The sequence below is a fragment of the Phoenix dactylifera genome, chromosome 8 (genome assembly GCF_051530095.1).
Source record: "Phoenix dactylifera cultivar Ajwa chromosome 8, Ajwa_hap1_PhDact_Kaust_v1.1, whole genome shotgun sequence".
Classification (NCBI taxonomy): domain Eukaryota; kingdom Viridiplantae; phylum Streptophyta; class Magnoliopsida; order Arecales; family Arecaceae; genus Phoenix; species Phoenix dactylifera.
This window is the reverse complement of record NC_143197.1, coordinates 26,526,748-26,542,949: the sequence shown is the minus strand read 5'-3', so window position 1 is coordinate 26,542,949 and position 16,202 is coordinate 26,526,748. Positions and strand designations below refer to the sequence as shown.

Sequence of the window (16,202 nt, the reverse complement as noted above, 5' to 3'; positions counted from 1 at the left end):
TTATAGTGGAACTCTACTTTATGATAACCTAATTAAGTGGATTATATAATTGGGCAATATTTTTTTTAATTTATAAATCCCATTTTGAGCACTTCTAAAAATAGATTGTTTGACGACTTAAAAAGAAAAATACCTTTTATAACCTAATTTGCATTATGTTTGGATAAATTGAGTCTTTTTTTTTAGGAGAGGGGGGGGGGGATTCATGTAAATCTTCTGAATAAAACAAACCACAAGAAGCGAGGCAAGTGTGTAATTTGTAAAATAGCGATGAATAAAGAAAAGTATGACATTAGTTATAGAAAAACAAATAATTGTCATCATATTATTTATGTAATCTCATTAGTAGTGTTAAATGATAATTTTGGATAATTAATTATGAATAAACTTAAGATTTTCATTTATTCTTGGGACGATCCCAAATTAACTTGACTAGTAGCCATCACCAATTGTTGGCTTGCACCAACTTTTAGCGGACCATACAATTTCTATAACATAGAGTTGATGTAGGAAAACTCTTTTAAGCCATCAAAATTTTGATAGGATTGATTGATAGATAGCACATGTAATAAGTAAACAAACTCACCTCTTTCTTATGTACCTAATTAATGGACTAACATCAATAATTAAACATTAGTATAGCCAAAAATGAATGAATTTGAAGATCCAAAGTTAGCATCCAAATACTTTTTCTTATAGGAGGGTTCTTACCAAGGTAAATGCCTAAGTAAATGTTAACCCTAATCTTGTAGATACTATTTTGCCCATAATTGATAATCAATAATATCATAAACATCTCAAACAAAGAAATATATTATTTAATTGATACAACAAGTGCATGTCATGTGGGCCAAAACTCATGAACCTTTTTCAACGGTGACACTTGATTGCATGTATAAATATATTTAAGGATGCAACGATTGATTAAAATTTTTATCCTATACAGATATTAATAAGATCCAAGCATTGCATGAATCACTAAACAGGTCATGAGCCCAGCAAGAAAAGGGCTCCAAAATTCCAAATTAGCTTACAAAAGAATCGTGCACAAATAAATCACATCCAAATCTTATTTAAATTATTCAAATCCAACTGCAGAATAGCTATTAAAATTTTAGTAAAATTTAAATTGATTATACGATAGAGTTTATATAGAAAAGATAGATTATACTATGGGGGCATGATAGTAAATATGTGCAACAGAAATGGCAAACACCAGCTCCCACGCGCCCCATGCCATCTTCCTTAGGGTGGTTCTATATACACCCCCCCTATTGCTAAGGACACCCCCCAAAAACCAAAAAAAAAATACCCAAACTAACCTTTAGTGTAATTACCATATTGCCCTTGAAATTTTCTCAGTACACCCCCCCTTCCTCCTCACTGCCGCCTCCTCCCCTCCCCCTCCTCCTCACTGCCGCCTCCTCCTCCTCCTCCTCCGCCTCCCCCATCACCCCTCCTCCTCCTCTTCCTCCCCCCTCCCCCCTGCGCCCGCTTCCTCCTCCTCCCCATCCCCCACCTCCCCGTCCTCCTCCTCCGCCTCCCCCCTCCTACCCCTCCTGATTCCCCGCCTCCCCCATCACCCCTCCCCCTCCTCCTCCTCCTCCCCATCCCCCACCTCTCCGTCCTCCTCCTCCGCCTCCTCCTCCTCCCCCTCCGCCTCCCCCATCACCCCTCCGCCTCGTCTTCCTCCCCCCCTCCCCTCCTCCTTCCTCCTCCTCCCCATCCCCCACCTCCCCGTCCTCCTTCCTCCTCCTCCCCATCCCCCACCTCCCCCCCCTCCTCCCCTCCACCTCCCCGTCCTCCCCCTCCACCTCCCCCTCCACCTCCCCTCCACCTCCCCGTCCTCCTCCTCCGCCTCCCCCCTCCTCCTCCGCCACCTCCTCTCACTCCTCTTCCCCCACCTCCCCGTCCTCCTTCCTCCTCCTCCCCATCCCCCACCTCCCCCTCCGCCTCCCCCCGCCTCCCCGTCCTCCTCCTCCGCCTCCCCCCTCCTCCTCCGCCGGCGAGGTGCTCGTTGCTCGGGAGATGGCCGGGGAGGTGCTTGAGGCGAGGTTTTTTGGGCGGAAGGGAGAAGCCGGCGGGTGTTTCGGAGGGGAAGAGCGGGGTGGGGGGGGGGGGTTGGGGGGTGTAGAGAGCAATTTAGGTGAGGGGGTGGGAAGGGTGGGGGGTAATTTAGGAATTTTTAATTTTTTAGGGGTGTCCTTAGCAAATGGGGGGGTGTAGAGAGTATTTAATTTTTTTTTAATTTTTGGGGGGTGTCCTGAGCAATAGGGGGGGTGTATATAGAACCACCCTCTTCCTTAAAATCCTCCAACGCCGCCGTTTCTCTCCGCACTCTCTCTCTTCGGAGAAATTTCAAAAAATAAAAATAAAAAGGCGAAGAAAAATTCGTTCGATCGATTCCAGCAAATCGGCACGCTTTCGCGACCATCAGAAAGCAATATTTTTCTTTAATTTCTTGGAATTTTTGAATTCTTTGGAGCTCGAAGTTCAAAAAAAAGCGAGGGATTCGGACTTCGGAGGACAATCTAACGGTAACTTTCTTGTTCCTAGTAATTAATGAGAGAATAAACGTATTCCGTTTCGTTCCATTGATGCCCTAAAAAGTCCTTTGTTTGATTTGTTTTAGTTTTCGGGGGCTTTGGTCTGAGTCCGTGAGTAGCAAGCAGAAGAGAGCAAGCTTCGAGGTACTTTTCTTTTCTTGATTTCTGAATTTTTCTGGATTTCATCGAAATCTCTTTCTTTTTTAACTTGAATTTTATTGCGGGTTCTTTTTCTTCTTTTTTCTTCACTTGTTTTTGTTTTTTTTTTGAATTTTGGATTAAGGAGTTCGATAATTTCATTTGAAGATGTTATCGGATGATTTCGATTGGAATATCGTACTGTAGCTCGTTTTTATTTTTTCGTAATTCTGAATTTTGTTTTTAGGGTTTAAGGGAGTATAGTTAAAGGAAGTTATTTTCCGTAATTCGAAATCAAGAGTCAAGATTTGATATTTCTGTAATCTGATTATATATTTATATGAAGACATGCTAGTGGAATAACTGAAGTTTTTTCTTAAAAAAAATATTTTAAAACTCTATTTTCTTCTTACTTCTGTTCGTAGTATTTCTACTCTGCCCTCGAAGAAATAGTGATGGTTGTTGAATTCCATAAGGTACACTAGTTTATCTTTTTCTTAATTTTTCGCTCACTTTTTGATAATATTATTCCCTTGCATGTTCAAAAGGATGGGAAGGTTCTTGTTTGTCTCATCTGGGTTTGTCTTATTTCTATCATTGTTGCATCTAATAATTTCTTATTAAGTTTCTGCTTAAGATTCTTCTTTAGTTTTATACATGTATTTAATTTCTACTTCAAATTTTTAACATATTTGACATCATAATCTATCCTTTTATAGATTTTATTGACTGTGGTTTCTTTGCATCCTTAGATGGGATTCTTTCACTTCTGGATTGATTCTTTGATCTTTCTAATCTTTCTCCTTATTCCTTGACAAAGGACTTATGTTTGACCATTTTGTGTTTGTCTTTTAGGATTTTAAGTTATTGATATCAATTTTGACATCTGATAATTTTGGCAGTCTTCTATGTGCTTATATCTCATTAGGATAAGTGATTCTTAGAGGGGCTGCATCTTTTTACTTGAGATTGTGGTGGGGTTTTAAGAAGTTTCTTCACCTCCTGTCAGACCTATGTTTCATTATTTTTTAAGGGTTCTTAGCTTATATGCTTCTTTTTCATTTTTTTTTGGGTTTCGTATGTTTTTTATACTCTTATTTTGTGATGTTTCTTGATCAGGGGTTCTGCTACCCTGCTGATTGAAGCTTTTGAGGAAAGAAAAGTGTTAAACTTGCCTTTTGGAAGATACCTTCTGTGACCCACATGAGCATAAATCTACAAGTTTTCAGAAATGAGGAAGTTCTTTTCTTTTAGAGCTTCAGCATCCAGCAGTGCAAACAGCAACCCAACACCTACGGTTCCTCCATCTTCCAGCAAGGAGAACATCTATTGGGAGACACCACGGCAGAATGATGGAAAAATTCCAGTGGGTGAAAAGATTCGGGATGGCTCTCAAATGCTCAAGGATTCAGCTTTTAAACCAGTGAATCGATACCCAGAATGTGAGGTTATGCCTTGTTCGCATCATAGAAGAGACCCTTCATTTTGCTCTGCAATTCATAGTAGTACAGGAGAAGGAAATATGTATTGCTTAAGCAATTTAAGCAGATCGCCATCTGCTTATGGCAGTTCACCCTGTCATGTCACTGAATGCCATGCCCAGTAAGTGTTTATATACATGAATTACTGAAATTTATGTTTGTGGTTCCTAGGGGTTTCTCTTGCTTCCGTTTCTTCGATTTTCTTGTGTTGAACTGTGATTGTAGCCGATTCTCGATAACTAGACTTGGGTGTTTTTGCTTGTTTCAGTTGAAGTCAACTTTTAGAATTCTATTTGTATTTATGAGTGAAACATCACTTGCATCTTGTAGGCACTCTTAGATTTCTAGTTTTAATTAATTAAATAGGTAATCGGGTTATTTCTTTTTTGGATAAGAATTCCTATATATAGATCAATTCGCATATGACACACTTTTATGTGTTTATGTTTATATTGCATCATTTGTTGAATTGGATATGTCCTGCATAATTACATTATGGAGCTTTACATGCTCTCTCTCTCTCTCTCTCTCTCTCTCTCTCTCTCTCTCTCTCAAGAATTGACAAGGGACCACTTATACATTTAAATCACTATGATGATGGTTTTATGATAGAAGTGCTTTTAAGGCATTTCCATCCATTTACTCCACCTACATTTGTTTGGAGAGAAATGGACTGATTCATAATTTCTGATTGTCAAGTAGCTTGATAGCATGATCTATAATTTTATTGGGCCAACTCACCAAGCATGCAGTATGGTGATGCCAATGCATCTGCACTTGTGGGCATGCTTGGAGTGGCATAACCTCACATTAATCTTAATTTACATTGGTTTGCTGCTTAATTGTTGCATGGTACTCCAGTTGTTTTGATAATCAAAGATAGTAAATAACAAATAACTTGTTTTAATTGATATATACATATAGTCATATATGCTACATGGTTGCTCAAGTTGTAGTTATTTTTGTTTGCTACTCCTTTCTAATTTCTTCTGCAGTCCTCTTCTGCGATAATAAAGAACAATTCCTTTCATTGTTGCTCTAAGTTTTTAGATGCATGTGCCTCCACAAAACTTCATAGCATGTTGGAATTGAAAAGAATTGACTTTCACTGCAGTTGCATGCTGTCACATCCTACTCAGAAATTTTCTTCCTTAATTTTTGCCTAAAATGTGGGGAAACAGTTTTCTTTCATATTTGACTTATTTTCACCTCCCACGTCATACTTCATTGGCTGGTTAAAAGTTAAGTATTATTTGAAATATGACGATTTATCCTATTGCTGAAAATGGCATTTGTATCACTTTTAGTTTTTTGATCGCCTTCATACTTTCTCTTAAGCAAGAATCAGATAAAATCGAAATGCATAAAATTCAATTGGCAATATATATTGCATGATAATGATGACCCAACAATATGGGGCAGCGTGGTTGCATTTTGGATTTCTGAAAAGAAATGATGATAACTTATTTTGTGTGTTTAATGTAAAATAGAAGATGTGTGGAGCAGGAGTTCTGATTTTTGCAGAAGTCATTTTCCATATTTATTAACTTTATTATGCTTTTTATATAAAACAGGTTTTATGAAAAGTGATAGAGCAATTTCTAAAATCAACTTCTCTAATGTGTGGCAGAAGTGGGTGGAGAGGCATTAGTTTGTTTTTATAAGACTTGGGAAGCAAACAGCTTAGAAATTTAAGATTATGTTCCTTGGTTAAAAAGATTTATGATATTTCAGATTTGTTGTCTGGACCGACATCATTCTTATAAAAATATTATGATGGGGAAACTCAAATAAGCTTTACTCTAAAATTGCTTAAAATATGTGAGATAAGTCATTGATAATGTCATGTTTCTGACCCTGTTTGCAGTTTCTTGGATATGGGTTTCTCAGAATTGATAACAAAATTTCTGAAAAAAGTGCGTGAATGACGTAATCACTTTTTTCCATCTTTATTGATTCATACAACGTCTCAGAAAAGAATAGCATAAAGTGGTGGCAGTGTCCAGGATTTTTTTCTTGTAACGACGCACCTAAATGCCATTCCTTACCCTATGTTTCTAGCGAAATTTATTATTACACTCCCCTTTCTGTGATAGCATAATTTCCCCATTCTATATAAGAGTTAGAATTATATGTTAGCCACAGCATCTCGCATATGCAATATATTTGGTGATGCTAGACCTGGGAATGAGTAGCATGTTGAAGTTTAAGCTGTTTGTTATGCATGCCTTGATAGGTGATAAGCTTATAGCTTCCAGCAATTTCAAATTACAGAAATTCTCACTGCAAAAAATCCGAGATAGAGAAAGATTACAGTTAAGCATTCATTAGCAGTTCCCTTTTGTGTCTGTATATGTTCATTTGCATTTTTCACTAGCGATGTTTCCTGTTGGTGCTCACAGCGGCCCTAATTGATCATATGTCAGTGATATTTTTCGGTTAAATAGATCAGGCTTTTGACTGATAGAAGATTTTTGCTATGTATATTAAGATATTGCTTCTTTCTTGACAGCATTACCATTCTTGGTATCACTGCTTTCTCTTTCCCCCCTCCCTCCTGTTTTCCTTCCCCCATCTGACTCTGTTTGGTGGTAACCATTCAGTCATACATACATACATACAATTAGTCCATCCATCCATCCATCTATTTGCATGTATATATGTATAAACTGTATTTACGTACATATGTACATACATATGAATGTATAAATTGTCTCCCTTTTGGACACGCACATATGGTTGTGCACTCAGACACGGAAATGTGCATGTGTCTTTAGACATGGTGCACACTTGCTTGTGATGGATTCAAAGATGGATTCAAACTTTGCCCTCCCAAATTGGAGAGGTTTCTTAGTTCTAGAACCAACCATCTGGATGTGCTCCTTATTTGGTGTCTTTTTGGATAAATTTCTGATCTTGTTTTGAACTGTTTGTCTGACTGTATGATATTTTTCCTTTTACTTCAGCTTGGATCCCCAGACTCCGGAAGGGTGTACACAACCTAAAGGTGGTGGTCGGTCTGCGGTTCATCATTTGCATGGTGTTGAAAAATTAGATTCTCCTTGTTCATCCAGACATTGGCAATGTTCATCAGGAAATTCACCTTTCAACTCTCCAATTCCACTGAGATGCAGGACTGCTCGCCTAACTCAGGTTTTAGATAGAAACGGAATTCTAGACCGCTACGTTGATGGGGAGATTCAGGATATCAAATCCCAGAAAGATTCTCAGAAATATGTTCTCGATACTGAAAATGATTGTAGTATGTCAGAGAATAGAGTATTTCCCAGCTCAGGAAGGCCACCACAGGTTCAGTCTACAGCACCATCTTCACCATCATATTGCAAAGATCACCTTAGAACCCACTTATTTCGGGAGGTAAAAGATGTCCATCGACACCTTTCTGCACGAGATTGGACAAGAGATGATCTCAGGCCAGCATCCCCAAAGAGGCACATGAAAAAGACTCAAGAGAATTCATTGCTTGCATTGCATGAGAAATCTATGATGAAGTCTCAAGATTATGACTCTGAAACTATTACAACAATTGAAGATATTTATGAGGATTCATCAGAACCACTGCCCTCTTTGACTTTAAATGACATTGGCCAACATTGTTCTACTGATTGCACTCCACCTTTTGAGAATTTTAACAACTGTTGTAGTAAGGAGTGGTTGGGTTTTCAAAGTCAAAATTCTTTTCCCAAAAATGGTTCAATGGACACTAAAAATGATAAAGGCACAAGTTCTGTGCTATTGGAATGGGATATAGATGAAGAGTTACTTAAAAAGGTGAAGGAGGTAGAACAAATGATCATGCTTCTATCAGAGGAAGACTTTGAGCTGGAAGAACTTCAGAACCGCAGTTTGAATGTGCCATCATTGCTTCAGACTATTAGGAATATTACTGAAGAGAGGAAAAACTTGGCAGTTGAGCTCTTATCACAAATAAAGTTCCGGCTTGTAGAGAGATCATCTACAAAAGAGGGATTGAAACATGCTAAGTTAGAACTAGACATTCGAACTAGGAGGTTGGAAAAGGAGAAGAATGAACTGCAATCAAGTTTAGAGAAAGAATTGGACCGAAGGTCCAGCGACTGGTCCACGAAGCTTGAAAAGTTTCAATCTGAAGAACAGAGGCTTCGGGAACGGGTAAGGGAACTGGCAGAGCAAAATGTGTCTCTTCAGAGGGAAATATCTTCACTTAAAGGTTCTGAAGTGGATACTAGAAATAGGATTATGAATTCTGAAATGCAAGTAAATGATCTGACAGCTAGTTTGGAGCAAGTGAAGACAGAGAATCACAAGCTCCATCAAGGCTCATCAAAATTGCAGGAACAATTAAATGGCGCAGAAGAGGATCGAGAGTTTATCAGAAGAAGCTACAAGGAGAAAGAGAGGGAGAACAAGGAACTGCAGAAAGTGGTTGTACGGTTGCAAAGGGTCTGCAATGAACAAGATAAGACAATTAATGGTTTGAGACAGAGCTATAATGATGAGACTGGAAAGCAATCTGTAGAGAGAGATGATCGTGTAAGTAGGTTGCAGATGGAGCAATTACGTCTGACAGGTGTCGAACAGAACCTGAGGAAGGAGGTAGAGTCTCTCAGGCATGAGCTGGAATCCCTTAGGCATGAAAACATGGGCCTCTTGAGTCGCCTGCAAGCTACTGGAAATGGCTATGGGTTCTCAGCAATTAAGCTTGACCAGGAGCTTTGTGCCCAGGTAGATTTCTTGCAGAATAAGGGCTTTTCCTTGCTCCATGATTTTGATCACTTTAGTGGTGAGCTATTGGGCTTTATAAATCGTAAGAAGTATGAACATGGCCAAGAAGCTAATGATGATCAATATTCATTTGCTGACTGCACTGTGAAATATCAGAGTTTAAGGAGGGGGCATGAAAACTTTAGAAGAAGTTTGCAAACAATAGCAGCAATATTAGTCGAGAAGTCCAGTTCACAAGCATTGGATTGTCAGCCAGAGACTACAGAAGGTGACGGGTCAAAACATTCAAAGGTATAATCTACTTTTAACTTTCTTTGATTTTTATAGACAAAATTAGAATTTTAATATTTTAAATCCAACCCCACTTCTAACATCATCTCAAGAACTCTATAAGTGGATATATCTGTAATCTGGATAGTTGATATTTGAAATGCCTGAGTCAGGTGCAATCTTGCATATTAGCCTAGGGGAGAATCTCTGATTACTGCATTGAGTACTAGACAGTTTATTCCATTTACATGTGGCGGCAAATGTGTGGACATGCAATCCATTGTCTTCTTTCTTCATGCCATCACTGCCAACCTCTCATTCATGAGCAGGGAGCAGCGGTTATGACATGAGAAAGTAGACAGATGGATGGCACATGCCCACTTATGCCTCCAGGAAAAAAAATGAAATTTTTGGTGCTGGAGATGGAATATGATATCTACAGTAATAGTAACAAAAGTCCTACAAATTATGGACTACATAATACTGTTCAGCTTCATGATAATAAGTCTTTGGAAAGATCCTTCTCCCCTGATGGTATCTATAGGTTTTTTTCTCTTGAAATTCCTTTTTGCCTGATGTTTTCCTTCTACTGATCTAGGATGAATTAGAACTTGAATTGAAGGCAGAGACTATGGTAACGAGAGTACTGCGAGAGAAACTATGCTATAAAGAACTGGAACTTGATCAACTACAGGCAGAGATGGCTTCTTCAATAAGGGTTCATGATGTCTTGCAAACTGAGATTCAGAGGCTGCAGGATGAACTATCCTGTCTCACCCACAAGATGAAGGATATGGAGCTTCAGGTGTGGCATTGTCTGCTAAATATATCTTCCATTAGTATTATCTTGTTAACAAAATGGATATGTTCCATACATGTGCAATATAATGACCATCTGGCGCTGACAATTTCCTATACATATTAAGAATTAAATGTACAAGTAAGGGATGTCTCTACATATTAATGGCATCGCACAATGCTATACAGCTTGAAGTGTTTCTAAATTGATATTTCTATTCTTCTGTGTTTGTGATATCTTTGATGAATATCTGCCTTCATATTTTATGCAAATGTCCATGTTTAGATATGTATATAGGTGTCTAATTCTGCTGCTTGCGATCTAGGTCAAGCATGCAGCCTGGAAGATAAAAGAGAAAACATTAGATAAAGATTATTAGATCATTTTCTACATTTTTACTTTTGGCCAGAGGGTTGGGGGGGGGGGGATGGGATGCAGCATCCTGATTTACAAGTTGAATACTTAATCTATAGCTGGCATAATGATAAAGCCTATGGATGTATGTTTATGTTTTGTACGGAACTATACATAAATGGATGCATATTTTTTCTTTTTGATTTCTTTTTTGAACCTTTTTTTCTTTTTGTAAATATACGTCTTTTGCTTTCTTAAGGCTTCTTTTTTACAGACCAAGAAAAAGTTTTCTCATCTTGTCTTTTTTAGTGTCTTGATGTAAAAAGTTACATGGTACAGTTGTTCCAGCAAAGCATTATGGATTGTATTAATAGACACTAGCCACCATGACATACATCCAGATCCCTCCCAGTTGGCTTCTGAACTTCTAATTCAGATTCACTATGTCATTCCCCTGTTGCAGATGCTTCCTACTTGCTTTACAGACCAATAGATAGAGTGTCAATTTATTGGTCTTAATGACAAAAATCTACATGGTTCACTGCTAGCAGTAAAATTTATTTAAATATATAGGACACCAGTTACCATGATCTGCACATGGTTTTTATTCTTTCCATTTATTTAATACAGAATTGAGAAAGGCTACAGTGGTATGTGTTAGCCACTAACTACCCATTTAAATTATGGTCTTTTCCTACTGTTATCTGTTCTATATCCAATAATGGTGACAGTGATAATAATAAACAGATGCTGAAGAAAAATGAAAGCATCAACCAGCTCCAGCATGACCTTCAAGAGTGCACGAAGGAACTGACTGCAACACGCAATATACTTATGAAAATTTCTGAGGAGAGGGACCATATGTGGGAGGAAGTGAAGCGTTCAAGAGAGGAAGTTATGCTTCTGAATCACGAGGTTCTTTTTCTTAAAAAGAAAATTGAAGAACTTGACGAAGAGGTTCTCACCAAAGAGGGGCAGATTGCTATCCTGAAAGACAGCCTTGGCGACAAGCCATTTGACATCCTCAGTAGTCCTAGATCAGTGAAAGAATTTTCACTGGAATGAGTAAAAATGAGATGAAGACTGATGAATGTAAGTCTGTTAACCGTTCCATGCTAGTTTTCTTTGACTTTTCTTTTAACATGTTTTTCTTGTTTCTTTATTGGGTAATGTGAGAGGGCCAATTTCTGCTAAAGTTTTTTTAAATATAAACTACATGTCTTTTTCAGTATTTTTTGGAAGTGTTCTTGCTTATATTTAAAAGAATTAACTGTTTGAGGAGAGTTTTTTTACTCTGCTCTCAATTCAAAATATTTTTTAACCTTGCTATGAACCATATATCTCCTTGGAGTATATGTTCTATTTTATTTGAACAAGGCAGTTATATAAACAAAACTCTTGGAAATGTAGAGGACGTTTAGATGCATGTAACAGGCTAGGCCAATTATATAAGCATTCTAAGAAGTAAGAAGTTGATCATGAGCCTCAAATGGTTGTTAGTAGTTATGTTTTTTAGTAATGGTGTTTGTTATTGCTTAGAAACTTTTGAAATGGTTCCAAGGATTTGTTGATTACTTGAAAGTTTGAATTCACTCCAATGCAAAAGGAATGCTTATCCCCTGAAATTGTGGACCTATATTCTAAAAGACTAATTAAACAAAAAAAAATTATTTGGAGCTAATAATTAAACAAAAAAATGAGAAAATGTATTGTGCATAGATGTTCTGTCTATTATTTTTGCCCCTGTTCCTTGGAGACTAGTGACAATTTTATAAATTAACAATAAGCCCCTCAAGTTGCGTGAGTCAGACTGTCAAACAATAAAAATTTTCTAAGAAAAGAAGATGAATGTGATGGGAATAAGAATATTGAGATGAATATGTGGTAAAACTATCGAGGATAGAGTTAGGTCACATTAAAATAAGATGATGAAAGCATGTTCTTCGAAAATCAGAGGAGGTCCTAATAAGTAGAGGCACTTGAATATGTGGAAAAGGACCTAGGGAGTAGCCAGAAGGGCTAGAGCAGTTGTGAGAAAGGGTATGGAAAAGCTTGTAGTGATACTGAAGATAAACATTAAGACATGTTACTAGAAGAAAAGCTAACCTCAAAATTATGGTTTTGTTTATAGATTTAAACACACCGACTTTGTTGTTATGAGTGTCTGGATGGAATGCTCGATAGAAAATTGTAGATTTGTACCTACTTATATCCTTTGCCTAACAGTGGCTTTGTGTGTTGATGAACAGTGCATTTTACTCCCAATATATGCTTCTCAAGCTGACCATTGACGTCTATAAAACTTGTGTGACTGACCCTAGCATAGATACCAAAAATTGGTAGAGGTACATTTGAGACCCATTTTCCAACTAAAAAAGGAAAAGGTCTTAGCAGATCTATCATACAAGGGTTGAAAACGGGACGGACATAATCCAACCACATCCATTTCCATATCCGGTTCGATTTGAATTCGGATAGGAGTTCCAGCATCGAATGGATCCGGATCCGAATTCGAATATCTACTTATAAATCTTGTCTGATGCGGATTCGAAATCTTAGTCTAAAATCTGTAGCATATCCATTGAAAAGAATTCTTCAAACTCATATGGCAAGTGCTTAACCGCCAAGCTACAACATCCTTTTTACTTCTATATTAATAGTTTATTTTTCTTATCATATGAATTCAGGTAATTAAATAACAATTTGAAGTATATTTTCATATTTTATATTTGATCATTATTTTTATAAAATCATATTCTTTATCTTTGATAAAAAAACTGAAAATCGAATATACTTTGTTTTATTTTCTAGAATATAACCTATTCATGAGAAAAATCCAAAAGATTTGGATTTCTCTTTCAATAACCATCATCATAAGAGCTGCACATATGAATTCAAATTGATCAACAAATTGGTTAATATTTCAATATTAATTCAAATTATTTATTCAGTATGAAATAATTTGAAGTATTTATTCAATATAAACATATTTATTATTTAGTTAAATCAATTCAATTATAAACATATATTTATAGCCCTACCTTGCCATCCCTTATTGGTTAGACAATCATCCAGACGGTCTCACTTGAACAAGTGAAGGCATTATCTCCATACAAAAAGACGCCCTAGATCTTGGGATTCTTCTTCTCTAGCAAATTATTTACCTTTTCTTCCAGAAACAATAGAAACAAGGGTTGTGGTACCAATAGAAGTTTTGCTTGGAAGAGGCACAAGAGGAAGTCTTCTTTCTATAATAATAATAATAAAATTATAAATAGAATAAAAATTATGATAAAAATATTAAAAATTATATTAGTTATTATATAATATACTGTACATAATATTATAATTATAATAAAGTATAATAATAGCATATTAAATTAATTCTGAAAATTAGATTAGAATAAAAATTTATTATATATAAAATATCAAATTATTCAACACTTCATTGTTAAAAAAATTAAAATTAATAATTTCTATGTGTTTCTACATTTATATGATTTTCTTAAAAGATATATAAAAAGTAGATAATTCATGTTTATTTTATTGATGATATAATTAAAGAATAATGATGGAATTTGATGTAAAAAATTATTAATATTTTTATATAATTTTTTATTTGCAATATTCTAATACAAACTCGATCGAACTAGTGACCTGAACGATCGGTATCGGCACAGGTTTAATAACTATATCTTAGATCTTTAGTTACTTATATGTTGCTTGCGATCTGCATGGTAAATTCTATTTCCATCCTAATGGTTATATAACTAATATTAATTTTCATCACTAAATGCCACTAAAATTTGGTTTATATCTGAATAATAGCCGACTTATATTAATATTTTGATAAAAATGGATATAACTAATATTTGGCTTGTATCCATATCCGTTCAGAAAAAATATGGATATGCTTAATATTCGATTCGTATCCATATCCGTTGAGAGCAAATATGGATGCTAATTTTGGTATTCGTTTAATATCCATATTTGTATTTCTTATGGATATAAATATGGTTAGACCAGTAGCCGATTTATATCCAATCCATATTCAGCCTACATATGCTGGTACATGACTCAATTTACACTGCATTTGCTCCAATATATGCTTCTTAAGATGACCACACACATCTACGGAACTTATGTGACCAACCAGCATGAATACCAAAAAATTGGTAGTGATACTTAAGACCCAGTTACCAACCAGAAGAGGTTTTAGCAGTTACCAGCACTGTGCAGATCTGTCATACACTGATACCTCTGTCATATACTGATACATCACTCTTGACTTCTGCGGTAATCACTATGTGACAAATACCAGATTGGCTCATTTACCTGAAATTGCAAATCTTGCATTTAATCATCCTGTTAGCAATTTAGCACATCAGAACAACATGGATGTTTGAAATCAACTGATTCTAATGTGAGCATAACTCAAGCTTTATTTTTTTACAGGTTCCATTTGCTGGGATTGTTGTTCTAGGCTTCTTGCTGCTTAAATCAAATATCAGAAGAAATCTCTCAGAGTTTGACTGTCATGCTGGATGAACAAACATTGTTGCTAGAAAACAAATAGTACTTTTTTTGTATATATATATTTTTTAGGTATGCTTTTCCATTTTTTTCATTGATTGAACTCATATAGAGTAAGTTTATTGGTGAACAGATTTTTTTTTTTCCCTCTAGTTTCTTTTATAGGTATCCAAAGGTTTAAGGGGGGCCATTATTGATACAGGAAAGCGGGTGTTATTTGATATTTTCTGTACATATATGAGGTTGCAATCAAACTTTATGCGATAAAACTTGTCTCACTGAATTAGCTGGTAAGTGCAATGTAGATGAAATATTTAAATGTGAATTATCATGCGTGCGCTGAGAAAAATTACCGGTGTTCTAACTTGAAATTTTTCGACTATATAGAACTACTAAAACAAGTTCAATGAGTTTATCCATTGCCTGCAAGGATGCAAATGGTTCGACAATTTTAACAATTTTTATATTATTTTTTCTAATTGATAAACCTCTTTCTTATGTTGTTTCCTTGCAATTGAATTCATTCAACAATTTTAACAGTGAGATTAACCCGCCAGGGCCCCCCCACCCACTCTCCTCTTTTTTGTATACCAGATCACTTATACTGCAAATTTTGAAGCCAAGTTCTGGGGGCATTGGTTAAATGGAATGCCACAGAAAGTTTTGTTGCGAATTAGAAGAACCTATTATGGCAGATACGTTACTCTTTTTTTGTTCATGTCACAGTTGGTATGTAGTTAACCATCATATGTTATGTACTTCAAAGCAATTATGGATTATACTTTTGACAATTGCCAATAAAATGTGATGTGACCAATGCGAACAAGAATATAGATGTCTGTTGAAAATGCTCGGTTCATAAAACAGTCCTGATTTCCACACCTAACCTCTGCTTATAATTATTTTCTTGTATGAGTATAGAACTAGAAGATTAAATTGAAGGAACCCTGGATTGCATGGTTTTGGATTTGGTTGCTTTCATAAACTTATTAGACAAAAATCCATTTGTTTTTCGGGTATCTCCCCTAGACTCGAGAAATACAGAGATCTTCATGTGGCGGTACTCCTTTTAATTCCCCTTCTGTCATGTATTCTGAAAGCAGATAAAGAAAAAAAAACAAACAAAAGCACCCTCGTAATAATAAAAATAAGCAGAGATAACCTCACTACTGAAGCAATGATAGAAAGGAACATACTAGTTCGCTCAAAAAAAGAAATGGAGATACGTAGTAGAAGGAAAGCTACCATCTTGAGGAAGCATCGTAATTGTCCCTTGAGATGGATGCTGGTGTTAGGCATCTGAGCAATATTAAGAAGCCTACAAATTGCTGAAATCCATGATTTATATGCTAGAAA

The 16,202-nt window shown here is 36.2% G+C and overlaps 1 protein-coding gene across 2 annotated transcripts; it reads left to right on the top strand.

Moving 5' to 3' along the window:
• The first annotated feature begins 2,315 nt into the window (after positions 1-2,315).
• LOC103709058 (uncharacterized) lies at positions 2,316-15,115 on the top strand. 2 transcript variants are annotated; one of them, XR_015968269.1, is made up of 7 exons: positions 2,316-2,537; positions 2,633-2,690; positions 3,804-4,286; positions 7,132-9,181; positions 9,759-9,965; positions 11,045-11,405; positions 14,769-15,115. XR_015968269.1 is itself a non-coding variant. In XM_008794235.4 (7 exons), exons 3-6 carry the CDS (start codon positions 3,916-3,918, stop codon positions 11,376-11,378), a joined length of 2,946 nt encoding a protein of 981 aa, XP_008792457.3. In that variant the 5' UTR covers positions 2,316-2,537; positions 2,633-2,690; positions 3,804-3,915; the 3' UTR covers positions 11,379-11,405; positions 14,769-15,115. The 2 variants fall into 2 exon arrangements, 1 of the variants encoding a protein (XP_008792457.3); XM_008794235.4 differs by having other exon boundaries at positions 11,061-11,405.
• The last annotated feature ends 1,087 nt before the right edge of the window (positions 15,116-16,202 follow it).

Excerpts from the sequence above, each read along its gene's own strand:
- LOC103709058 (XM_008794235.4), top strand. The coding sequence starts at position 3,916 with ATGAGGAAGTTCTTTTCTTTTAGAGCTTCAGCATCCAGCAGTGCAAAC. Across the intron at positions 4,287-7,131 it reads GTCACTGAATGCCATGCCCA|CTTGGATCCCCAGACTCCGG; the intron begins GTAAGTGTTTAT and ends CTTTTACTTCAG. Across the intron at positions 9,182-9,758 it reads ACGGGTCAAAACATTCAAAG|GATGAATTAGAACTTGAATT; the intron begins GTATAATCTACT and ends CTACTGATCTAG.